The 27,618-nt window shown below is 47.3% G+C and overlaps 1 protein-coding gene across 4 annotated transcripts in view; it reads left to right on the forward strand.

Moving 5' to 3' along the window:
• Window positions 1–27,618, forward strand: part of LOC140725789 (phospholipase D1-like) — a 228,636-nt gene that overhangs the window by 142,017 nt on the left and 59,001 nt on the right. For 3 of the 4 annotated variants that reach the window (XM_073041705.1, XM_073041706.1, XM_073041704.1), the window contains 3 exons: window positions 1,908–2,114; window positions 2,618–2,840; window positions 8,247–8,348. In XM_073041705.1, the coding sequence (XP_072897806.1) occupies window positions 1,908–2,114; window positions 2,618–2,840; window positions 8,247–8,348 (532 nt within the window). The remainder of the gene's footprint in view (window positions 1–1,907; window positions 2,115–2,617; window positions 2,841–8,246; window positions 8,349–27,618) is intronic. The other variant, XM_073041707.1, reaches the window with a different exon arrangement.

A 27,618-nucleotide genomic window follows, 5' to 3' on the forward strand; every position in this document is an offset into this window, starting at 1 on the left:
CAGATTGGAAGTGGCTGATGGAATATCATGTTGGGAAGTATATGGCCATGCACTTTGGTAGAAAGAATAAAGGTGTGAAGTGTTTTGTACATGGGGAGAAAATTCAAAGATCAGAGGTGCATGCGGACTTGGGAGTCCTTGTGCAGGATTCCCCAAAGTTTAACTTGCAGATTGAGCCAGTGGTAAGGAAGACAAATAGAATATTACCATTCATTTTGAGAGGACTAGAATATAAAAGCAAGGATGTAATGCTGAGGCTTTATAAAATACAGGTCAGACTGCACTTGGAGTATTGTGAACAGTTTTGGGCCCCTTATCTGGGAAAGGATGTGCTGGCATTGGAGAGGGTGCAGTGGAAGTTCTCAAGAATGAGCCTGGGAATGAAAGGGTTAATGTAAGAGGAGCGTTCAATGGCACTGGGACTGAACTCACTGGAATATAGAAGAACGAGGGGGGATCTCATTGAAGCCTGTCAAAAATTGAAAGAAACACACACAAAATGCTGGAGGAACTCAGCAGGTCAGGCAGCATCGATGGAAAAGAGTACAGTCGATGATACAGCCCAAGAGCTTTCAGCAGGGAAAAAAAAGGCGGGGGAGGAGGGAGCCGAGATAGGGTGGGTGTGGAGAGGATGTTTCCTATAGGGGGTGAGTCTAGGACCAGAGGGCACAGCCTCAGAATAGAGAGACTTCTATTTGGAACAGAGATGAGCAGGGATTTCTTTAGCCAGAGGCTGGTGAATTTGTGGAATTCATTGCCACAGGTGCTGTGTAGCTCAAGTCATTGAGTATATTTAAAGTGGAGTTTTATAAGTTCTAATTAATGCATCGAAAGTTAAAGGAAGAAGGCAGAAGAATGTTGAGAGGGATAGTAAATCAGCCATGATTCAATGGGCTGAATGGCCTATGTCTTATGGTCTGTACAGATCATCAGATCAATGCATTGAGATAGAACAGAATACAGAATAAAGTGTTACGGTTACAGAGAAAGTGCAGTGCAGACAGACAATAGGGTGTTGAGTAGGGTGAGGTCAAGGCTCCATTTTATCACACTAAGGAACCATTCACTTATCTTAGAACAATTGGGTAGAAGTTCAATAGGTACATTTAATGTATACCCCCCCTCGCCCACCAGCAAAAAAGCATCAGCACCCCCCACCGAGCACTCAAACGTGTAGCAAAGCATCAATAAAGACACAGATGTGCAGTACCCCAAAGACTATTCGTTCACCCAGTAATTCGACATACCACAGGCTCTCTCTCTAATAAGGGAAGAATAGGTGTCCCTGTTTCACAGCAAGAGGGGAGACATAACAAACAAATTGCTGATTTATGATGTTAAAAGTCTGTTGCGTCGCTTTTCCAAGCTCTGTGCCCAGAGAGTTGGCCCCAGAAAGGCTCAGGTCTCTGGACAACAGCCAGCAGTCAAACCGTTGCTCCTGACGTTCCGTGTTCTCCTGCGATGCCTCAGTCAGGGGTACCGGCCTGGAATCAGTCTCTCTCCAGAGCCATGGAAATCCGACGTCCTGGAGGCGCACTAGTCTTCCAGGCCGCGTCCTTGTGATAACAATAAGCGGCCGGTCGTGAGGCCCCGAGAGCGGGTCCCATTCCCGCAGGGAACCAAAATCAGGGTGTAACTCCAGGTCAGGGTCTTCAAAAGAACCCTGAAAAGGAGAAAAGAGACATCAAAGATGGAAATAGAGCTGTTTCTGAAGATGCAGGCACAGGAGTCGCCATTTGGACTTTACTCTGCCCTCCAAGCTTTCCTTGAGCCTGGTGGGACGAGCTTTCAGGCTTCTGTATCTTCTGGCTGATGGGAGGGGGGAGAAGACAGAATGTCTTGGTTGAGCTGGTGATTGTACAAGCCCCTACTGATGGCCCCCTGTTCTGTGACCTCCCCTCTCTCAGGTGATGAGGCACCCCGACCACGTGTCCTCCACGGTCTACCTGTGGGCACACCACGAGAAGCTGGTGGTTATCGACCAGTCTGTGGCCTTTGTCGGAGGCATTGACCTGGCTTATGGGAGGTGGGATGACGACGAACACCGGCTGACCGACGTGGGCAGCGTGACGCGGGGCATGAACGCGTCGTCCGCCACGACCGCCAACCAAGGGGTAAGGACCACCCTGGTGGATGCCCAGGGAGAATGTGAGTGAGTGAGTGAGTGAGTGAGTGAGTGAGTGAGTGAGTGAGTGAGTGGGTGGGTGGGTGGGTGGGTGGGTGAGTGAGTGAGTGAGTGAGTGAGTGAGTGAGTGAGTGAGTGAGTGAGTGAGTGAGTGAGTGAGTGAGTGTGTGTGTGTGTGTGTGTGTGTGTGTGTGTGTGTGAGTGTGTGAGTGTGTGTGTGTGTGTGTTTGAATGTTAATGGCTAAGTGTATCTGAATATCTTTAGGTGGTGAGGGTGGTGTCAGTCTACCGATGAGGGTTGACCAATGCGGAGTACCCCAGGTCCGGGGTTGGGATGGAGTGGTGTGGGGGTGGGGGGGATGTCTCCCAGCGCACAGGGGAGGCTCCCACCTACCGGACAGGTCACTGCTCCCCCTCCCACTGAAAACCACCCACCCTTCCCCTCACGGACCACCGCCTGCTGACGATGATTCTCTCCCTGTGTTTTGGCAGTCGGAATCCGTGCCCAGCGAGGAGGGGGAGGCCCAGGCGAGCTCGGCAAAGGTCATGCTGGCGAGGGGCGGCGATGGCGTGCAGGAGACGGCAGAGGAGGAGGCGGCGGCCAGGATGAGGGGCATTGGCAGACCAAAGAGGACCCTCAACTTGGTTAAGCGGCTGCAGAGGCAGAACCTGGAACACAGTGACAGTGTGAGCAGCGTGGACAGCTCCGAGCACGGTAAGACCCCCTCCCAGGGGGTGGGGAACAACGGGGACAGCTCCGAGCACGGTAAGACCCCCTCCCAGGGGGTGGGGAGCAACGGGGACAGCTCCGAGCACGGTAAGACCCCCTCCCAGGGGGTGGGGAACAACGGGGACAGCTCCGAGCATGGTAAGACCCCCTCCCAGGGGGTGGGGAACAACGGGGACAGCTCCAAGCACGTTAAGACCCCCTCCCAGGGGGTGGGGAACAACGGGGACAGCTCCGAGCACAGTAAGACCCCCTCTCGAGGGATGGGGGATGCAACAGGGACCAACTCTGTAGAACCCTCCCCTTCTGAGCTCCGTACGAGGACCTGATCTCGGTTGGACTGGGGAACGGTGGGATCAGTTCCGTCTGTGAAACTACATTTCTGCCCTTCCTTATTATCTGGCTATTCGCTCAAACTCTTCACCCAGTTCCTGTCTTCTTCCCTGCCTGTTATCTTTCCAGTTCAGGAATGGTTAACCACCTTATAAATACTTGGTTGTTTATTCAGTGATAATTCTGCAATTATGGTTTGGTCCAACGAAGGCAGGCTCGGGTGCCAGGGGAGCGTCGTGGCTGGTGCAACTCTATTACAACTCAGAGTGCCGGAGTTCAGAGTTCAGTCCCGAGTCCGTGTACATCCTCCCCGTGGAATGTGTGGGTTTCCTCCCACAGCCCAAAGGCGTACCGGTCAGTAGGTTAATTGGTCATTGTAAGTTGTCCTGTGATTAGGTTAGGGTTAAATCGGGCTTGTCGGGGGACTCGAAGGGCTGGAAGGGTCTTTCCCCTGCTGAATCTCTCTATAAATATGAAAGGGGAGGTCTTCAGCCATGGATCCCAATCACATCCCCAGAGTCTTTGCCAAGAACAGCTGAGGTATTCCTGACTCTGAGAGGCTTTATTCTGCATCCTAGAGTCAGGCCTAATAATCACTTTCGGTTCACGGTCCAGCAGATCTTTGAACCGAGGTAGTCAGTGAAAAACCAGGCGATGTGCAAAATAGGCTTGCAGGCATTACAGACACGTAGCTGGTCACGGAATCCTTTGGCAAGTTTATTTATTTATCTCGAGGTACCGTGTGGAGCAGGCCTTTCCACCAGGAAACCACCGATTTAACCCTAGCCTAATCACAGGACAGTTTGCAATCACCAATTAATGATTAACGATGGATGACAGAATTGGTGCCTTTGTGGCCAAGTTTGCAGACGATACAGAGATAGATGGAGGGCAAGTATTGCTGAGGAAGCAGAGACTCTACTGATTAGAAGAATGGGCAGAGAAATGACAGATGGAGTAGACTGTCAGCAGGTGTATGGTCATGCACTTTGGTAGAAGAAATAAAAAAATTATTATTTTCAAAATATGGAGATAAAATTCAGAAATCTGAGGAGTAAAGGGACTTGGAAGTCCTTGTGCAGGATTCCCTGAAGGTTAATCTGCAGGTTGAGTCAGTGGTGAGGAAGGCAAATGCAATGTTAGCATTCATTTTGAGAGGACTAGAATACAAAAACAAGGATGTAATGTTGAGGTTTTATAGGGCACTGGTGAGGCCTCATTCGGAGTACTGTGAGCAGCTTTGGGCCCTTTATTTCAGAAAGGAGGTGCTGACATTGGAGAGGGTTCAATGAAGGTTCATAAAAATGACTGCGGGATTGAATGGCGTGTCATATGAAGAGTGTTTGATGGCTCTGGGCCTGAATTCACTGGAATTCAGAAGTTGGGGGGGGGGGGGATCTCACTGAAACATATCAATAGAATGGATGTGGAGAGGATGTTTCTTATGTTAGGGGAGTCTAAAACCAGAGAACACAGGCTCGAGATAGAGGGGTGTCCTTTTAGAATGGAGATGAGGAGGAATTTCTTTATCCAGAAAGTGGTGAATCTGTGGAATTCATTGCCACGGGCAGCTCTGGAGGCCAAGTCAATAAGGCAGAGGTTGATAGATTCTATATTAGTCAGGGAATGAAGGGATATGGGGAGAAAGCAGGAGGCAGGGGCTGACAGGGAAATAGATCAGCCATGATGAAATGGTGAGGCAGACTCAATGGACCAAATGGCCTTTCTCCTCTCCTATATTTTATGGTCTAATGGTCTTAAACTGCTAAATGGTCTGTCTTTAGACTGAGAGAGGAAACTGGAGCACCCAGAGGAAACCCACACACACACAAACTTGCTTACAGAGGACGTCAGAATTGGACTGCAAACTCATGAGGCCCCAAGCTGTAATAGTGTCACACTAACCACTGAGCTACCGTGGTCGTAGTCATGGGATCCTTTATGTCCACTTTGGGGACACAACTCAACACCTTATCTGAAAGGAGTTGGTGCGGATCTCCCTCAGCACCAGCCCTGAGCACGTTCCCATGATTCTGAAGTATGATTTGAATCCAAACCTGTATCATTGGCAAATTTAGCCACAAATCCATTAATCCCATAGTTGAAATCATTGACACATCGTAAAAAGCAGCAGTCCCAACACCGACCCCTGTGGAACTCCACTGGTAACTAGCAGCCAGCCAGAATAGGATTCCATTATTCCCACTCTCTGTTTTCTGCCAACCAGCCAATGCTCCATCCATGCTAGTAACTTTCTGTAATTCCATGGACTCTTATCTTGCTAAGCAGCCTCATGTGTGGCACCTTGTCAAAGGCCTTCTGAAAATCCAAGTATACTACGTCTACTGCATCTCCTTTGTCTATCCTGCTGGTAATTTCCTCAAAAGAATTGCAGTAGGTTTGTCAGGCAGGATTTTCCTTTCAGGAAACCATGCTAGGTTTGGCCTATCTTGTCATGTGCCTCCAGGTATTTCGTAATCTCATCCCTAACAATCGATTCCAACAACTTCCCAATCACTGATGTCAGGCTAACAGGTCTATAGTTTCCTACCACCCTTCTTAAATAATATTTGCTGCCTCCCACCCTTCTTAAATAATATTTGCAATTTTCCAGTCATCTGGTACAATGCCAGAATCCATTGATTCTTGAAAGATCAGCGTTAATGCCTCCGCAATCTCTCCAACTACTTCCTTCAGAACCCAAGGATGCATTCCATCAGGTCCAGGAGATTTATCCATTTCAGAGCATTAAGCTTCCTGAGCACCTTCTTGGTTGTAATTTTCACTGCATATACTTCACTTCCCTGATGCTCTTGAATGTCCAGTATACTGCCGATGTCATCCACTGTGAAGACTGATGCAAAATACACATTCAGTTCCTCTGTTCATCTCTACATCTCTCATTACAATATCTCCAGCATCATTTCCTATTGATCCTATATCTACCCTTAACTCTCTTTTACCCCTTATATACTTAAAAAAGCTTTTAGTATCTCCTTTGATATTAGTCGCCAGCTTCCTTTCATAATTCATCTTTTCCTTCCTCATGACCTTCTTAGTTTCCTTCTGCAAGTTTTTAAAAGCTTCCCAATCCTCTATCTTCCCACTAGCTTTTGCTTCTTTGCATGCCCTCTCTTTCTCTTTTACTTTGGCTGTAACTTCACTTGTCAGCCACGGTAGTGTCCTTATTCCATTCGACAATTTATTCTTATTTGGACTATATCTGTCTTGCACTTCCCTCATTTTTCTCAGAAACTCCAGCCATTGCTGCTCTGCTGTCCTTCCTGCTTGTGTCCCTTTCCAGACTTTGTCCAATTCACCTCTCATGCCATTGAAGCATCCTTTATTCCACTGAAATACTGACACACTGGAATTTAGTTTCTCCTTCTCAAATTTCAAAGTGAACTTGATCATATTGTGATCACTGTTCTCTAAAGGTTTCTTAACCTTAAGCTCTCTTATCACCTCGGGATCATCGCACAACTCCCAATCCAGCACCACTGACCCCCTAGTGGGCCAAACAACAAGCTGTTCTAAAAGCCATCCCTTAGACATTCTACAAACTCTCTCTCCTGAGGTCCAGTACTGGTTTGGTTTTTCCAATCCACTTTCATGTTAAAATCCCCAACGATTATCATGACATTGCCCTTCTGACACGCCTTTTCTATCTCCTGCTGTAATTTGTAATCCACATCCTGGCTGCTGATTGGAGGCCTGTATACAACTGCCATTAGGATCCTTTTACCCTTGTTATTTCTTAACAACTCATAGAGACTCTACACCGTCTGATCCTATGTCATTCCTTTCTAATTATTTAATATTATTTCTTATACACAGGGCCACACCCCTGCCTACTGACCTATCTTTCCGATACACCGTATATCCTTGGGCATTCAGCTCCCTCTGGCAGCCACCCTTTAGCCAAGTTTCAGAGATGGCCACAACGTCATACTTGCCAATCTGTAGCTGAATTTCAAGATCATCCATTTTATTTGTTATACTGCATGTAGTTAAATATTAACACTCTCAGTCCAGTATTTGTTGCTTTCTGTTTTAACTGCACCACGCCTCTATTGCCCTGTAACTCATCCCACTGGCTGTGATTAAGCCTCATCTCCTGCCTGTCCTTTCTATCATGTCTGTTACACGCTATCTTTGATTTATTTCTGTTTTCCCCTTCCTCAGCCCTATCACTCCGGTTCCCACCCCCCTGCCAAATTAGTTTAAACCCTCCCTAACAGCTCTATTAAACCTGCCGGCTGGGATATTGGACCCCTTTGGGTTCGGGTGCAACCCATCCTTTTTGTACAGGTTGTACCTCCTTCAGAAGAGGTCCCAGTGATCCAGGAACCCAAAGCCCTGCCCACTACACCAGTCTCTCAGCCACACATTGATATACCTGATCATGCTATTCTTGCGCTCATTAGCACATTGCACAGGCAACAATCCTGAGATTAATACCCTGGAGGTCCTGCTTTTCAGCTCCCTGAATTCTCTCTTCAGGATCTCATTCTTTTTTCTACCTATGCTATTGGTACCAACGTGTACCAAGACTTCTGGCTGGTCACCCTCTCCCTTCAGAATACTCTGCACCCGATCTGAGACATCCGGTACTCTGGCACCTTGGAGGCAACACACCATGCGGGTATCTCTATCAGGCTGACCGAACCTCCTGTCTGTTCCCCTCACTATGGAATCCCCTATGGCTACCGCATTCCTCATCTTCTTCTCTCCCTTCTGCACCACGGAACCAGGCTCAGTGCCAGAGACCCGATAGTCATGGTCATCCTCTGTCAGGTCATCCTCTCGGTGGTTTTTCCTGTCCTTGTGGTCCGATACCTTGCAGCTTCTGTACCTCACAGTAGACAGTCCGGATGCACCAGCTTACATATTATGCTGCAAGAATGTCCTGAGCTCCCTTGGGCCTGGACACTCTTCGTGATCTCTTCCCAAGTTGTCCTCACAAGGTGGGGCGGGGGTCTGAGGAAGGAGGGAGGGAAGTGGTGGTCAGATATTGTTCAAGCGCCGTCCCAGACCAGCTGCCCTTTGACCTCTCCGCAGATTGGTTTAACAGCAAGCAGAATTTGTTGAGGGACAGGTTGCCCCACCTGAAGAGGTTGCGCCACCGGTCCAGTGACCCTGAGCTGCCCCCCTTGGACGACGGTGAGTCGGAATGTTGAGCATCCTGCTCTCTGTCTGCTTTGGCAATGGGAGCTCCCTCCGGACGCCGGCCCGGGGAGCTGCGGGTGGCCGCTCCAGCTTTGGTGTCGCTTGGGCTGTCGGTGTCTGCTGATCGGAATGGGATGCTAGGAGGCTGCTGGTGGGCTGTCGTTGGGGTGCCACCTACTGTGGCCTGGTGGTCAGCACACTCGTCTCTGAGAATCTGAATCAGTCACACTTATTGTCACTGACATAGGCGTGATAGAAAAATGGACGGCTATGTAGGATGGAAAAGTTCGATTGATCTCAGAGTAGGTTAAAAGGACAGCAGAACATCGTGGGCTGAAGGGCCTGTACCGTGCTGTATTGTTTAACACTCCATGCCACTTTATTAGGTACACCTGTACACCTGCTCATTAATGCAAATATCTAATCAGCCAATCATGTGGCAGCAACTCAATGCACAAAAGCATGCTGACATGGTCAAGAGGTTCAGTTGCTGTTCAGACCAAGCATTAGAATGGGGAAGAAATGTGAACTAACTGACTTTGACCGTGAAATGATTGTTGGTGCCAGATGGGGTGGTTTGAGTATCTCAGAAACAGCTGATTTCCTGGGATTTTCACACACAACAGTCTCCAGAGTTTACAGAGAATGGTGCAAAAGACAAAAAAAAATCCAGTGAGCGGTGGTTCTGTGGATGAAAACACCTTCTTATTGGGAGAGATCAGAGGAGAGTGGTCAGACTGGTTCAAGCTGACAGGAAGGCAACAGTAACTCAAATAAACCCGCGTTACAACAGTGTGTGCAGAAGGACATCTCTAAATGCACAGTACGTCAAACCTTGATGTGAATGGGCTACAGCAGCAGAAGATCACGGACATGCGCTTAGTGGCCACTTTATTAGGTACAGGAGGTGCATAATGAATGGCCACCAGGTCTAGGTTTCCACATTTCATACATCATGAAATGTGTTGGTTTACGTCAGCAATGTATAAAAATTAACGTAAGTTACAATAAGAAATATAAAAAGTAAGTATTTCAAAAAAGAGAGCAAAAGCTGATAGTGGTTCTAAAAAACACAGTCCCAACCCGCTCTCTCATGGGCATGGGTGGTAGCTGGACAGGATAAATACACCTTCCGTGGCAGTCGCCACGTTGCGAGTCTTGAACGGAAAAACGCTCGGTGGCCACTCTGTTAACTACAGGAGGTACTGAATAAAGTGGCCGCTGAGTGTATATCTGTGGCCTTCTCTTCTGTAGCCCATCCACTTCAAGGTTCAATGTGGCGTGCATTCAGAGATGCTCTTCTGCACTCCACCGTTGTAATGTTACTGCTGCCTTCCTGTCAGCTTGAACCAGTCTGGCCATTCTCTTCTGACCTCTCTCATGATCAAGGCGTTTTCACCCACAGAACCACTGAATGTGTTTTTGTTTCTCACACCATTCTCTGTAAACTCTAAACTGTTGTGCCTAAAAATCCCAGGAGATCTGCAGGTTCTGAGACACTCAAGCCACCCTATCTGGCACTAACAGTTATTCCAACGTTGAAAGTCATTTAGGTCACATTTCTTACCCATTCAAAATGGTCAAAGCACATATATGTCACCATAGACTACCTTGAGATTTATTTTCTTTTGGGCATTCACAAAGAAAAAAAAGAAATAAAATAATAATAAATAAATAAACAATAAATATCAAGAACGTGAGATGAAGAGTCTTTGAAAATCAATCCATAGGTTGTGGGAACAGTTCAGTGTTGTGGAATGAAGTTATCCCTTCTGATTCAAGGGCAGCGGTGAGGAGAGAGCATGGCGTGGATGGTGGGGGTGCTTAATGATGGATGCTGCTTTCCTGTGACTGTGCTCAGTGGTGGAGAGGGCTTTACCGGCGGGGTAGTGGACTGTTTGGTCTGGACCTCTTGACAATGTCTGCATGCTTTTGTGCATTGAGTTACTGCCGTGTGATCGGCTGATCAGATATTTGCATTAACAAACGTGCGCAGGTGCATGAATAAAGTGGTCACTAAATGTAATTATCGTGTTACCATCTTCCCAAAGGCTGAAGTCCAGCCTTTTACAACCTCCCTTCGGAGATCAACGGCCTGGTATCTGGCTGATTTTTCAGTAAGTTTCAGTGCTGGAGTCTCGATCCAGCCCACAGTTTCCCACCACAGCTATGTGGTGTGTTTGCTTGCTTGTGAATGTTGGCGACACTTTAAACTGAACTAACCTAGGACATGCCAAGCTTCATTCTCTCCATGCAGTGTGTCAACAGCCCCAGCCAGGAGCCAAAACTGGCTCTTTAATTGGTGGACTACTGCAGAGCTGTGGGAAGTGTCTTTGAAGTAGATTGGTAAATGGAGGTCATTTCAACTTCCATAAAGTTATCCCACATGGAAGCAGGCCTTTTAGCTCAACTAGTTGGTAGAACCAGGGATCTGGGAATACAGATCCATAATTTCTTGAAAGTGGCATCACAGGTAGATAGGGTCATAAAGAAAGATTTGGCACATTGGCCCTCATAAATCAAAGTACTAAATACAGGAGTTGGGATGATATTTTGAAGTTGTAGGCTAAAGTCGGAGTATTGTGTGCAGTTTTGGTGACCTGACCATGGAAAGGTATCACGAATGTTGAAAGAGTATGGAGAAAGTTCACAAGTTTGTTGCTGGCACTTGAGGATCTGAGTTATGGGAAAATGTTGAGTAGGTTAGGACTTTATCGCCTGGAGCGTAGGAGAATGAGGGGAGAGTTGATAGAGGTATTTGAGGGGTATAGATAGGGTAAATGCAAGCAGGCTTTTTCCATTGAGGTTGGGTGAGACCAGAACTGCAGGTCATGGGATAAGCTGAAAGGTGAACATGAGGTGGACATCTTCACTCGGAAGTGTGGAATGAGCTACCAGCAGAAGTGGTGGAAGCAGGTTAGGTTTCAGTATTTCAGAGAAATTTGGATAGGTGGGAGAGATGTGGGGGTAGCTAAGTTCCAATGCAGGTTGATGGGACAAGGTAGATTGTGTTTTGCACAGACTAGAGGGGCTGAAGGGTCTGTTCTGTGCTCTATGACTCTCTGACATTCGACACTACAGACCATCCACGCCAGTCCTATTTGCCCAGATTTGGTCTACATCTCTATGTGTGACACCCTTTATAGCACCAGAGACGAGCACTCAGGGTTCAGTTCTGACCGCTGTCTGTAAGGAGGTTGTACGTTCTCCTCCAGACCTTGTGTGTTTCCTCTGGGTGCTCCAGTTTCCTCCTACAGTTCAGAGGTGTACAGGTTAGGGTTGGTAAGTTGTGGGCATGTTATGTTGGCACCAGAAACAGGGTGTGACTAATGACCTGCTCCCAGCACACCCTGGTGTTCTAATGGCCGGCTCCCAGCACACCCTGGTGTTCTAATGTCCGGCTCCCAGCACACCCTGGTGTTCTAATGCCCGGCTCCCAGCACACCCTGGTGTTCTAATGCCCGGCTCCCAGCACACCCTGGTGTGACTAATGACCGGCTCCAGCACACCCTGGTGTTCTAACGCCCGACTCCCAGCACACCCTGGTGTTCTAATGCCCGGCTCTCAGCACACCCTGGTGTTCTAATGCCCGGCTCCCAGCACACCCTGGTGTGACTAATGACCGGCTCCCAGCACACCCTGGTGTTCTAATGACTGGCTCCCAGCACACCCTGGTGGTCTAATGCCCGGCTCCCAGCACACCCTGGTGTTCTAATGCCCGGCTCCCAGCACACCCTGGTGTGACTAATGACCGGCTCCCAGCACACCCTGGTGTTCTAATGGCCGGCTCCCAGCACACCCTGGTGTGAATAATGCCCGGCTCCCAGCACACCCTGGTGTTCTAATGCCCGGCTCCCAGCACACCCTGGTGTTCTAATGCCCGGCTCCCAGCACACCCTGGTGTTCTAATGACTGGCTCCCAGCACACCCTGGTGGTCTAATGCCCGGCTCCCAGCACACCCTGGTGTTCTAATGCCCGGCTCCCAGCACACCCTGGTGTTCTAATGCCCGGCTCCCAGCACACCCTGGTGTTCTAATGACTGGCTCCCAGCACACCCTGGTGGTCTAATGCCCGGCTCCCAGCACACCCTGGTGTTCTAATGCCCGGCTCCCAGCACAACCTGGTGTTCCAATGCTCGGCTCCCAGCACACCCTGGTGTTCTAATGCTCGGCTCCCAGCACACCCTGGTGGTCTAATGCTCGGCTCCCAGCACACCCTGGTGGCCTAATGCCCGGCTCCCAGCACACCCTGGTGTTCTAATGACTGGCTCCCAGCACGCCCTGGTGTTCTAATGACCGGCTCCCAGCACACCCTGGTGTTCTAATGACTGGCTCCCAGCACACCCTGGTGTTCTACTGCCCGGCTCCCAGCACACCCTGGTGGTCTAATGCCCGGCTCCCAGCACACCCTGGTGTTCTAATGACTGGCTCCCAGCACACCCTGGTGTTCTACTGCCCGGCTCCCAGCACACCCTGGTGGTCTAATGCCCGGCTCCCAGCACACCCTGGTGTTCTAATGACTGGCTCCCAGCACACCCTGGTGGTCTAATGCCCGGCTCCCAGCACACCCTGGTGGTCTAATGCCCGGCTCCCAGCACACCCTGGTGTTCTAATGCCCGGCTCCCAGCACACCCTGGTGTTCTAATGCCCGGCTCCCAGCACACCCTGGTGTTCTAATGACTGGCTCCCAGCACACCCTGGTGGTCTAATGCCCGGCTCCCAGCACACCCTGGTGTTCTAATGCCCGGCTCCCAGCACACCCTGGTGTTCTAATGCCCGGCTCCCAGCACACCCTGGTGGTCTAATGCCCGGCTCCCAGCACACCCTGGTGGTCTAATGCCCGGCTGCCAGCACACCCTGGTGGTCTAATGCTCGGCTCCCAGCACACCCTGGTGGTCTAATGCCCGGCTCCCAGCACACCCTGGTGGTCTAATGCCCGGCTCCCAGCACACCCTGGTGTTCTAATGGCCGGCTCCCAGCACACCCTGGTGGTCTAATGCTCGGCTCCCAGCACACCCTGGTGGTCTAATGCTCGGCTCCCAGCACACCCTGGTGTTCTAATGGCCGGCTCCCAGCACACCCTGGTGTTCTAATGCCCGGCTCCCAGCACACCCTGGTGTTCTAATGCCCGGCTCCCAGCACACCCTGGTGGTCTAATGCCTGGCTCCCAGCACACCCTGGTGGTCTAATGCTCGGCTCCCAGCACACCCTGGTGTTCTAATGGCCGGCTCCCAGCACACCCTGGTGGTCTAATGCTCGGCTCCCAGCACACCCTGGTGGTCTAATGCTCGGCTCCCAGCACACCCTGGTGTTCTAATGCCCGGCTCCCAGCACACCCTGGTGTTCTAATGCCCGGCTCCCAGCACACCCTGGTGGTCTAATGCCCGGCTCCCAGCACACCCTGGTGTTCTAATGCCCGGCTCCCAGCACACCCTGGTGGTCTAATGCCCGGCTCCCAGCACACCCTGGTGTTCTAATGCCCGGCTCCCAGCACACCCTGGTGTTCTAATGCCCGGCTCCCAGCACACCCTGGTGTTCTAATGCCCGGCTCCCAGCACACCCTGGTGTTCTAATGGCCGGCTCCCAGCACACCCTGGTGGTCTAATGCCCGGCTCCCAGCACACCCTGGTGTTCTAATGACCGGCTCCCAGCACACCCTGGTGGTCTAATGCCCGGCTCCCAGCACACCCTGGTGGTCTAATGCCCGGCTCCCAGCACACTTCGGACTGTGCTTTTTGTTGACACAAACAAAGCATCTCCCTGTGTTTTTTTAATGTTGTGATGTTGTATGACCAATGTTTCACCCTTTGCCATCCATACACCTGTTTCAAGTACTTTTTAAATGTTGTTAATGAACCTGCCTCAACCACTTCCTCTGGCAGCTCGTTCCGTATACTTGGTGTAGGGAAAAGTTGCTGCTCACGTTCCTATTGTCTCTCACCATGATCTTCTGCCCCCTAGTGTTTGATTGTTCAACCCTGGGGAAAGGACTGTGTGCACTCACTCTATCCACGCCCCTCGTAGTTTTATGCACTTCTATAAGATCATCCCTCACACTACTGCACGTCCCAACCAGCTCAACCCTTTCCCATCACTCGGACCCTCAAGTCCTGCAACGGCCTTGTGGATCTCCGCACTCTTTCCATCTTCGTGGCATCTTGTTCCAAGTGAGTCAGAATTTCAACAGCCATTGTATTGATAAGGTGTTCGACCTGAGGCCAATGGGGCCTCCTGCTGTCAAGACAATTTATTTACCAACTTCAACAGAAGCTTGCTATGCTGAGGTAGGAACAAATCAACGCTCAGTACAGACCAGACGGGCTGAAGGGCCTGTTTGTATGCTGTAGTGTTGTATGACTCCATGAAGTTAAAGTATACTTATTAACAGCATCTGTTAATACTACCCTGAGATTGATTGAGATGCATCTCGGCCTGGAACGGAAACACCAAATGCCCTTGAGCAGAGCGGTTACAGCCCAACCCAGCACAGGAAACACCTACCAGAGCAATGACCTTGGAGTGCTGTTGCAAGGAACCAGCAGCCATCGTCAGGTTTGCTATCACTGACCTCATGAACTTTGTATTGTTGTGGCAGCGGCACAGTAAAAATTACTACAAATTACAATGAGAAATATCATTTGTTCGTCATGTGTCAAGTCGTATGATTTTGGTCTTTCCATGACCACGTTTGTTCTTGACAAGTTTTTCTACAGAAGTGGTTTACCATTTCCTTCTGGGCCATGTCTTTACAAGAGGGGTGACCCCGGCCATTATCAATACTCTTCAGAGATTGTCTGCCTGGCGTCAGTGGTTGCAGAACCAGGACTTGCGATATGCACCGGCGGCTCATACGACCGTCCACCGCGTGCTCTCGTGGCTTCACGTGACCCTGATCGGGGGCTAAGCAGGTGCTACACCTCGCTCAGGGGACGATCTTCATTCTAACGGAGGGAATGAGCACATTACACTTCCTTTGGAAGATGTATCTCCACCCTGTCACCCAGGAATTGTATTATAAAACATAAAAGCAAGGGTGGATGCTGAGGGCCTATGATCTGATGATGGAGAGGACGAAGCTCTTATTAAAACCTCATTATGTCTTTTGGCTCCTGTGCCTCTTTCCTGATGGCAGCAATGAGAAGAGGGCATGTCCTGGATGGTGAGATGATAATGGATGGTGCCTTTAGAAGGTGTCCTTGATGAAGGGGAGGCTAATGCCCATGATGGAGTTGGCTGAATCTACAACCCTCTGCATGAACCCTCCATACCAGGCAGTGATGCAACCGGTAAGAATGCTCTCCATGGTACATCTGTGGAAATTTGCTCGAGTCTTTGATGACAAACCAAATCTCCTTAAACTCCCAGTGAAGTAGGGACGCTGCCATGCCTTCTTTGTTATTGCATTAATACATTGGGCCCAGGATAGATCTTCAGAGATGTTGACACTCAGGAATCTGAGGGTGCCACCCTTTCACTGCTGATGCCTCTGTGAAGACTGATGTGTGTTTCTTGGTTGCAGAGTTGATAAACATTAGCCAGTTTTAACTGCAAGATTCATATGGAGTCCCATAGTTGTCACTGTGTTCCAGATCATATCACCCACCAACAAAACCTTGTTGTGCAGGCAGTGCCCCAGTGCTGAGGCTAGTGCAGGAGCTGGGAATCCCTGAACCTTGCAGGAGCTGGGAATCCCTGAACCTTGCAGGAGCTGGGAATCCCTGAACCTTGCAGGAACTGGGAATCCCTGGATGATACCTGAACCTTGTAGCCTCCTCCATCTGAAGTGATAATGTGATGCTGGGCGTAATGTTCCAAGTATCCATTCTGTCCAGAGCAACACACACAAAAAATGCTGGAGGAACTCAGCAGGCAAGGCAGCATCAATGGAAATGAATGAACTGTCAATGTTTCAGGCTGAGACCCTTCATCAGGACACCTATTCTGTCAAACTGCTCAGAGAGTTTCTCTTCCTCTAAGTCTCAGCCCAAAATGTCAATTCTTTATTCCTTTCCATGGAATGGATGTGGAAAGAAAATTTCCTATAGTGGGGGTCCTAGACCAGAGGGCACAGGCTCAGAATCGTGGGACAGAGATGAGGAGGAATTTCTTTGGCCAGAGAATGGTGAATCTGTGGAATTAATGTCAACCGACATCAGTGGGGGCCAATTCATTGGATATGTTTAAAGCTGAAGTTGATAGGTTCTTTGTTAGTAAAGGCATCACGGATTACGGGGAGATAGCAGAACAATGGGGTTTCAGAGGGATGATATATCAGCCATGAGTGAATGGTGGAGCAGACTCGATGGGCTGAATGGCCTGATGCTGCTCTGTTGTCTTTTGGTCTTTCCGTAGATGCTGCCTGACCTGCTAAGTTCTTCCAGCATTTTGTGTGTTATGCGAATATCTGGTGTGTGGAGTATTTAGGATGTACTGCAATTTGTGTCTTTCAGTATAAATAAGTTTGAGATTAGAGGCAAGATAAGTTATCAAGATTTGTGGAGTTATATTTCTGAACTATTTTAAGTATTTCCATCAGATAAAATGTCCAGACACTTGGTATTTCTCCAGATTTGTAGAAATTTGTACAGACTTGCAAATTTCTACGGATGTATTATAGATTAGAGATGTACAGATTCTAACGCCGGGTGTGGAGGGACCACGGCACAGGATCGGAAGAAGCTGTAAACTCCACAGCTCCGTCACGGCCAGCTCCCCAGCATCCTGGACATCAACAGGTGATGCCTCAAGAAGGTGGCATCGGTCATTATGGACCCCCTCACCCAGGACTTGCCCCCTTCTCATTGCTACCATCATGGAGGAGGTACAGGAGCCTGAAGACGCACACTCAACGTTATCTGAGCAGTTTCTTCCCCACCGCCATCAGATTTCTGAAAGGGCAATGAACCCATGAACACTTCCTCACGATGTTTTGTTCTCTTTTTGCACTACTTAGTTAATTTGATTTTAATATATATTTCTTGTAATTTATAGAATTTTTATTATGTACTGCTGCCACAGAAGAACAAATTTCATGACATATGCCAGTGATACTAAGCCTGATTCTGATTCTGATAATGATATGTTTTAAGCCTCGTCAGTTAACCACAGTTGCTCGAAGCTCGTGTGATAGGAACTTGAGAACGGGAGGAGGCTGTCTCTTCTGCTGCCAGGAATTTCATCTTAGCACGCTGTCTGAACTGTAGGCCGGTCGCAAATCCAAACGGATGTACTGTTGGCCCCGCTGCACACCGGCCGCTTGGTTGTTGGGCTCAGGTCTCTGGTGTGTGGACGAGAATTTCTCACACACTGACTCGACCTCGAGAAGGTCACTCGAGCCACGTGAGCGTTACCTCCTTCCTGTTGCCATCGCGCAGGAAGTACAGGAGTCTCGGGACTCACACCACCTCAAAGTTATTACTGTACCCCTCAACCATCGGGCTCCTGAACCAGAGGGGATAACTTCACTCAACTTCACTCACGTTGACACTAAACTGTTCCCAATTTAAAAAAACTCACTTTCAAGAACTCTTCATCTCATGTTCTTGATAGTTTTTGCTTATTGATTATAATAATTTTGAGTATTGTTAATATTATTTTGAGTATGCCCACTGGAAAAGGAATCTCAGGGTTGTTACGTATATAGTATGTAGTTTGATAGTTCAAAGTAATTTTTAAAATTTTGTTTGTTCCCTTTATATATTTGCACAGTTTGTTCTCTTTTGCATGAGTTTAACTGTCTTGCGTGTGTTATTTCATTGATTCTCTGGTGTTTCTCTGTATTTACCCACAATAAAATGAACCTCAGGGCTGTATATGGTGACATATGGACTTGGATAATAAATTTACTTTGAATTTGAAGTTTGGACAACCCTTCAGGAGAGGCTTAGGTGATGTCACTTCAGAGTCACAGAGTAATGCAGCATTGACGCAGGCCATTCAGCCCATCTGGCCCATACTGACCAAGGTCTCTACCTTCCATTTGCCCAGGCTTGATCTGCATCCCTAAACCTTTCCTACACATATACTTATTGAATGGTCTTTTAAACGTTTTAATAGTTCACTCCTCAACCCCATCCTTGGCAGGTCATTCCAATACACCCACCACTCTGTGTGAAGAAGTTTTATTTGATCGATTTATTGAGAGATACAGTGTAGAACAGGCCCTTCGGCCCAACAAGCCATGCTATCCAGCAGTCCACCTATTTAACCCTAGCCCAGTCACAGGACAATTTACAATGACAAATTAAGCAACAAGGTCTTTGGACTGTGGGAGGAAACCAGGGCACCCAGAGGAAACCCACGTAGTTGTTGGGACGAATGTACAAGCTCCTTAAAGTCGCCACCAGAATTGAACTTTGAACTCTGGAGTGCCCTGAGGTATAATAGTAACACACTGAATGCTCTGTTACCATGGTGCCAAAGATCCCTCGAGTTTCTCAGGCCCTTGTTTAAATCTTTCCCCTCTCGCCTTAATTCTGCACCTTTTAGTTTTTATTCAGCCTTCCCTGGGGAAAAGATTGTGTGTATTCACCCAATCCATTATACCATAAGACATATAGGAGCAGAATTAGGCCATTCAGCCCATTGAGTCTGCTCTGTCTTTCCATCTTGGCCATTATCCCTCTCAACCACATTCCCCTGTCTTCTCCCTGTAACCTTTGACCCTCCGGACTAATCATGAACCTATCAACCTCTGCTTTAAAATACCAAATGACTTGACCTCCACAGCTGTTTCTGGCAAGGAGTTCTCAGATTCACCATCATCTGGCTAAAGAAATTTCTCCTCATCAGTATTCTAAGGGGACATCCGTCTATTCTGAGACTGTGCCCTCTGGTCCTAGACTCCCCACTTCAGGAAACACCCTCTCCACATCCACTCTATCGAGGCCTTTCAACCTTTGGTAGGTTTCAATGAGATTCCCCCTCATTCTTCTAAACTCCAACGAGTACTGGCCCAGAGCCATCAAATGCTCCTAATCATGTTTACAGGTTGAAACTTCACCATTTTTGCATCTTCTTTTCAATGGGAGAAGACAGAATGTCCGGGGCGGGTTCATTGATTAAGCTGCATCGACTGGATTTGTTCCATGAGGCATGTTGGGTTCTGGTGTTTTTAATCCAAGGTTCTTTCAGAATTCAGGAAAGAGGCACAAAACTTGTTACTTCATGGTGATTTTATTGTGTTAATAGAACAAAAATGTTAAAAATACACACTGATAGAAGTGTAGTAAGTAGATGGACAAAGTGGAATTGTTGGGTGTTGGTTACTTGGATTTTCAGGAAAGGTGCCACACACGAGGCTGCTTAACAATTTAAGAGCCCATGGTATCACAGGAAAGGAACCAGCACGGATAGAGCAGTGGCTGATTGGCACGAGGTAAAGAGTGGGAATAAAGAGAGCCTTTTCTGGCTGCCTGCCAGTGACTAGTGGTAGTCCACGGCATCTATGTTGGGATTGCTTCTCTTTATGTTGTATGTCAATGATTTGAATTATGGAATTGATGGCTCTGTTGCAAAGTCTGCAGACAATATGAAGGTATGTGGGGGGCAGGTATTTCCGAGGAAATGGAGAGGCTACAGAAGGACAGATTAGGAGAATGGGCTAAGAAGTGACAGATGGAATGCATCATGAGGAAGCATACGGTCATGCACTTTGAAAGAAGAAATAAAAGTGTGTACTGTTTTCTAAATGGAAAAGGACTATCTTCTAAATGAGAAGCAGGACCTCAAGGATAGTAATCTTGGGATTTCTGACTGTGCCATGTGACAGTGAGGATAGGAATAGAATGAGGTGGCAGATAAATGTGTGGCTGAAGAATTTGAGCAGGGGGCAGGGACTGGGATTTCTGGATAACTGGGACCTCTTCTGGGGCCTGCACTTGAATCTGAGAGGGACCAATATTCTTGCGGTCAGGTTTACTAGAGCTGTTGGGAGTGGTTTAAACTAATATGGCAGAGGAATGGGAACCAGTGTGGTAAAGCTGAGGATGATCCAGCAGGTTTACAAGTAGGTGATGGTTGTAACATGAATATAAGGAAGGACAAGCCAATGACTGGGTACAAATGCAGACAGAGCAAAGAATTAAATTGTACCGCAGAGGCAAAATTCAAAAAAGGTAAAGAATGCAGGACTGAACATGCTGTATTTAAATGCTCGTAGCATTCAGAATAAGGTGAACAAACTCCTGGCACAATTACAGATTGGTTGGTATGACGTTGTGGGCATCACTGACTGGTGGCTGAAAGAAGGCTGTAGGTGGGAGTTTAACATCAAAGGATAAACTTTGTATCGCTAGGACAGGCAGGAAGGCACAGGTGGTGGCGTGGCTCTGTTGGTAAGAGATGAAATTATATCTTCAGGAAGAGGTGACATAGGATCAGAGAATGTTGAATCTTTGTGGCTGGAGTTAAGGAACTGCAAGGGTTAAAAATCCATAATGGGAATCATATATAGGCCTCCAAATAGTAGCCAAGATGTGGAGTTGAGATTGCAAAGGGAGTGGGAAAAGGCATGTAAATAGGGTAACAACACAACTGTAATGGGGGACTTCAGTATACAAGGGGATTGGGAAAGTCAAGTTGGTGTCAAATTGTGAGAGGAATTTGTTGAATAGCTTTTTTGAGCAGCTTGTGCTTTAGCAGTCTAAGGGATAGGCCATCTTAGACTGGGTGTTGTGGAATAACTCAGATCTTATTAGGGAGCTTAATGTAAAGGAACCCGTAGGAGACAGTGATCGTATGATTGAATTCACACTGCATTTTGAGAGGAAGAAGCACAAGTCACGTGTCTCAGTATCGCAAAGTCAATTCCATGAAGTGAATTACAGAGGCTCGAGAGTGCTGCTTGCCCAGGTGGATTGGAGGAGGATACTGGCAGGAATGACGGCAGAGCAGAGATGGCTGAGGTTTCTGGAAATAGTTCACAAGGTGCAGGATAGATACGTCCCACAGGTTGTTCTCAAATGGCAGGGCGAGGTAACCATGACTGACAAGGGAAGTTAAGAACTGCATAAAAGCCAAGAAAAGGGCATATGAGGTAGCAAAAGTGAGTGAGAATTTGCATGATTGGGAAGCTTTTAAAATCCAAAAAAAAAGGCAACTAAAAAAAGCTTTAAGAAGGAGAAAAGATAAAATATGAGGGCAAACTAACCAATAATATAAAGCAGGATACTGTAAGTTTTTCCCCCAGTTATATAAAGAGTAAAAGGGAGGTGAGAGTTGATATTGGACCACTGGGAAATGATAGTGGTGAGGTAGTAATGGGGGACAAAGAAATGGCAGATGAACTTAATAAGTACTCTGTTTTGGTCTTTACTGTGGAAGACACTGGCCGTATGTCAGAAATTAGTGAGTGTCAGGGAGCAGGAGTGAGTGTCATTGCTATTACAAAGGAAAAAGTGCTAGGTAAACTGAAAGGTCTTCAGGTGGATAAGTCACCTGGGCCAGATGGACGACGTCCCAGAGTCCTGAGAGAGGTTGCTGAAGAGATTACAGATATCATTGGCCATGATCTTTCAGGAATCACTTGATTCTGGCATGGTCCCGGAGGACTGGAAGATTGCAAATGTCACTCCACTCTTTAAGAAGAGATGAAGGCAAAAGGGAGGAAATTATAGGCCAATTAGTCTAACCTCTGGGAAAGTGCTGGAGTCGATTATTAAGGATGAGGCTTTGAGGTACTTGGAGACTAATGATAAAATAAGTCAAAGTCAGCATGGTTCTGTCAAGAGAATTCCTGCCTGACAAATCTGTTAGAGTTCTTCGAGGAAGGAACAAGCAGGGTGGACAAAGGAGAGGCAGTGGATGTCATTTTCTTGGATTTTCAGAAGGCACTTCATGAGACTGCTTAACAAGATAAAATCCTATGGCGTTACAGGAAAGATACTGACATGGATAGAGGAATGGCTGACAGGCAGGAGGCAAGAAGTGTGAATAAAAAGAGCTTTCTCTGGTTTGTTTCCAGTGGCTAATGGTGTTCCTCAGCGGTCGGTATTGGGACCGCTACTTTTCACGTTGTTTCTTAATGATATAGATCATGGAATTGATGGCTTTGTGGCAAAGTTTACGGTTGATATGAAGACAGGCGGAGGGGTAGGTAGTGCTGAGGAAGCAATGTGATTGCAGCAGGGCTCAGACAAATTGGAAGAATGGGCAAACAAGCAGCAGATGGAGTACAGTGTTGGGAAATGTACGATAGTGTATTTTGGTAAATGGACCAATAGTGTGGACTATTATCTAAAGGGGGAGAAGGTCCAAACATCAGAGGTGCAGAGAGACTCGGGAGTCCTTGTGCAAGTCTCCCAGAAGGTTAATGTACAGGTTGAGTAAAGAAGGTAAGTGCAACGTTGGCATTTATTTCAAGGGGAATAGAATATAAAAGCAAGGAGATAATACTGAGGCTTTATAAAACACTAGTCGGGCTGCACTTGGAGTATTGTCAACAGTTTTGTACCTCATACCTTGGGGCTTGTTGTTTGTCATCTGTATCAATGATCTGGATGATAATGTGGTCAATTGGATCAGTAAATTTGTGGATGACACCAAGATCGGGGGATGTAGTGAACAGTGAGGAAGCTGTCACGGGTTGCATAGAGATCTGCATCAGCTGGGAGAATGGGCTGAAGAATATCAGATGGAATTTAATGTAGACAAGTGTGAGCTTTTGCACTTCGGTAGGACCAACCAGGGTAGGTCTTACAAAGTGGACGGTAGAACACTGAGGAGTGTGGTAGGACAAAGGGATTTGGCAATACAGGTCCATAATTTGTTGAAATTGGCATCACAGGTAGATAGGGTCATGATGATAGCTTTTGGCATATTGACCTTCATAGATCAATGTATTGAGTACAGGAGGCGGAATGTTATGCTGAAGTTTTATACGATATCGGTGAGACTAATTTGGAGTATTGTTTGCAGTTTTGGTCATCTTCCTGTAGATGTAAACAAGGTTGAAAGAGTGCAGAGAAAGTTCAAAAGGATGTTGCCTGATCCTGGGGACCTGAGATATAAGGAAGGATTGAATAGGTTAGGACCATATTCTTTAAGTAGCCCCCGGAAGCTCAGCTCGCTTCCATCTAGGGGGAGCAGCCTTAGGCCCCACCAAACTGGGTAATCAGCTGGTGTGGATGCTGTGTGATGTCCCCGCCTCGCCAAATAACAGACAATACACCATATGCGATTAAATGATTTCACTTTATAGATCTTACTGGAGCAATGTAATTAAAAGAGATACAATATAAAAGGAAAAGTAAAAGGCGCCAAACTTATCGAAGTTCACCCACTTTGTGCACAACCATTGCAGCTCAGTTAACGACGTCTTCTTGCCACCATTCGATCCCCTTCGACCTCCTCGACCCACCGCCTGGGACCAACCATGGTGGTCGACCAGACGCTCCACATGAATATGTCCTCGTCTCCTTGCCTCGCTGAAGCCCCTGGGCCTCGGACCCCCACTCGGGGTCCGTTCCGTCGTCCAGCTTACAACATCGTGTCTCCTTCTCTCTATCCCCATCGCACCTTCTCCCCAAAGCCCGCGAAACAATAGCTTACAGACCCACAAGAAAGAACAACAGCTATCCCAATTGGTTAACAAATGAATACAATTCTCATTATCAGTAATTATAATCCAAACAAGCTGCGAGAAAAAGCTCTCTGTTACCAGTTGACATAACAAAGAAGCATTTTTACTTTTAACATAACAAAGAAGCCATTTTATTAGCCTTAGCAGTAACATATAAAAAGAAACCCCTTACATTTAGAACATTGAAGATTGAGAGGAGATTTGATAGAAGTATACAAAATTATGTAGGTATAGATAGGGTAAATGTAAGCATGCTTTTTCCACTGAGATTGGGTGGGACTACAACCAGAGGTTATGGTGTAAGGCTGAAACATGAGAAGTTTAAGGGGAACATGAGGGGAAACTTCTTCACTCAGAGGGTGGTGAGAGTGTGGAATGACCTGCCAGCACAAGTGGTGCATGTGAACGCGATTTCAAAGTTTAAGAGAAGTTTGGATAGGTACATGGATGGGAGACGTATGGAGGGCTGTGGTCCCCGGTGCAGGTCAATGGGATTTGGCAGTTTAAATAGTTTCAGCACGGACTAGATGGGCTGAAGGGCTTGTTTCGGTGCTGTATTTCTCTATGACTCTGACTCTATATAAGATACAAGCAAGTGATTGATTAGCTGCAAAGAAATTAACAATTAAACAGCTCATCCGAGAGGTGTCTGGTTACTTTGACACAGAGATGATGGGCCGTAAGGCCTGTTCCCCTGCTGTTGTTCTCTGCCCAGTTATGTCCAGCTGCTTCCCACTGGCAAAGCTTGCCTCAGTCCCTGGTGTCCTTGCTGATGTATCTGAATTCCATTCTCTGAGACAAGTAGTCACAGATGAGGCGAGATGTTAGTGTCGTGTAAATCTTACAGCATCACCCATTTTTAGATCCATATCTTATTCCCCGGGCCTTATTTTTAAACACAACATTTGAATTTCTGTTCAGTGGCCACTTTATTTGGAGCCTTCTGTACATAGTAATGTGGCCAGTGAGTGTATGTCCGTAGTCTTCTGCACACCGCTGTTGTAACGCGTGGTTATTTGAGTTACTGTCGCCTTCCTGTGATCTTGAACCAGTCTGGCTGTTCTGCTCTGACCTCTCTCATGAATAAGTCGTTTTCCTCCACAGAACTGCCGCTCACTCGATTTTTTGTTTTTGTTTTTTTGCACCATTCTCTGTAAACTCTAGAGACTGTTGTGAGTGAAAATTTCAGGAGATCAGCCGTTTCTGAGATACTCAAACCACCCCCGTCTGGCACCAGCTGTCATTCCATGGTCAAAATTGCTTAGATCACATTTCTTCCCCATTCTGGTGTTTGGTCTGAAATACAACTGGACCTCTTGTCCATGTCTGGGTGATTTTATGCAATGAGCAGCTGCCATGATTGGGTGATTAGATCTTTTCATCATCCAGCAGGCATACTGGAGGTCCCTAATCAAGTGGCCACCGAGTGTATTTTGTATAAGAGAAGGGGGAATGATGAGAGGAGTTTGGGTTGCTTTGTATGTGAAATGCTCTCAGATAGTTCTAGAAAGCAAGAACCCCCATCTCCACAAAGCAGCAGGAGACTTGTGTGAAAATCGGAAGAGCTGTAGGTGCTAGAAATCGTACGACCCCTTGTATAAGATGGACTCTTGACCTCACAATCTACCTTGCTATGACCCTGCACCTTATGCCTACCTGCACTGCACGTTGTTGAAACTAACACTTCATGATGCATTCTGTTATTGTTTTACCTTCTAGCTCAATGCACTGCGTAATGATTGGATCTGCATGAGCAAGGACTTGAGGACCTGAGTTATAAGGAAAGGTGGATGCAGGTTCAATTTCAATATTTCAGGGAAATCTGGATAAATACATGGATGGGAGGGATATAGTCTCAATGAAGGTTATAGACAATAGACAATAGGTGCAGAAGTAGACCATTCGGCCCTTCGAGCCTGCACCACCATTTTGAGATCATGGCTGATCAATTCCTATCAATACCCGGTTCCTGCCTTGTCCCCATATCCCTTGATTCCCCTATCCATAAGATACCTATCTAGCTCCTTCTTGAAAGCATCCAGAGAATTGGCCTCCACTATCTTCTGAGGCAGTGCATTCCAGACCCCCACAACTCTCTGGGAGAAGAAGTTTTTCCTTAACTCTGTCCTAAATGACCTACCCCTTATTCTCAAACCATGCCCTCTGGTACTGGACTCTCCCAGCATCTGGAACATATTTCCTGCCTCTATCTTGTCCAATCCCTTAATAATCTTATATGTTTCAATCAAATCCCCTCTCAATCTCCTTAATTCCAGCGTGTACAAGCCCAGTCTCTCTAACCTCTCTGCATAAGACAGTCCAGACATCCCAGGAATTAACCTCGTGAATCTACGCTGCACTTCCTCTACAGCCAGGATGTCCTTCCTTAACCCTGGAGACCAAAACTGTACACAATACTCCAGGTGTGGTCTCACCACGGCTCTGTACAAATGCAAGAGGATTTCCTTGCTCTTGTACTCAATTCCCTTTGTAATAAAGGCCAACATTCCATTAGCCTTCTTCACTGCCTGCTGCACTTGCTCATTCACCTTCAGTGACTGATGAACAAGGACTCCGAGATCTCTTTGTATTTCTCCCTTGCCTAACTCTACACCGTTCAGATAATAATCTGCCTTCCTGTTCTTACTCCCAAAGTGGATAACCTCACACTTATTCACATTAAACGCCATCTGCCAAGTATCTGCCCACTCACCCAGCCTATCCAAGTCACCCTGAATTCTCCTAACATCCTCATCACATGTCACACTGCCACCCAGCTTAGTATCATCAGCAAATTTGCTGATGTTATTTTCTATGCCTTCATCCAAATCGTTAACGTAAATGGTAAACAGCTGTGGTCCCAATACCGAGCCCTGTGGCACCCCACTAGTCACCACCTGCCATTCCGAGAAACACCCATTCACCGCTACCCTTTGCTTTCTATCTGCCAACCAGTTTTCTATCCATGTCAATGCCTTCTCCCCGATGCCCTGAGCTTTGATTTTACCCACCAATCTTCTATGTGGGACCTTATCAAATGCCTTCTGAAAATCGAGGTACTCTACATCCACTGGATCTCCCCCGTCTAACTTCCTGGTTACATCCTCGAAAAACTCCAACAGATTAGTCAAGCATGATTTACCCTTGGTAAATCCATGCTGGCTCGGCCCAATCCTATCACTGCTATCTAGATATGCCACTATTTCATCCTTAATAATGGACTCTAGCATCTTCCCCACCACCAATGTCAGGCTGACAGGTCGATAGTTCTCTGTTTTCTCCCTCCCTCCTTTCTTAAAAAGTGGGATAACATTAGCCATTCTCCAATCCTCAGGAACTGATCCTGAATCTAAGGAACATTGGAAAATGATTACCAATGCATCCGTAATTTCCAGGGCCACCTCCTTTAGTACCCTAGGGTGCAGACCATCTGGACCTGTTGATGTGGCCAGGCAGATTAATGGTTCAGCATGGACTAGATGGGCCAAAAGGCTTCTTTCTTTGACTCTAACAGTACACAAGACAAAGGTGGTCACCCTCTGACTAACGAAATTCCTCCTCAACCCATTCTAAATGGACATCCCTCAATTCTGAGGCTGTGCCCTCAGGTCCTCGACTTCCACACGATAAAAAACATCTCCGCACCCACTCCGTGTAGCCTTTCAGTATTCAGTAGGTTTCACT

The sequence above is a fragment of the Hemitrygon akajei genome, chromosome 3 (assembly GCF_048418815.1).
Source record: "Hemitrygon akajei chromosome 3, sHemAka1.3, whole genome shotgun sequence".
In the NCBI taxonomy this organism is placed as follows: Eukaryota; Metazoa; Chordata; class Chondrichthyes; order Myliobatiformes; family Dasyatidae; genus Hemitrygon; species Hemitrygon akajei.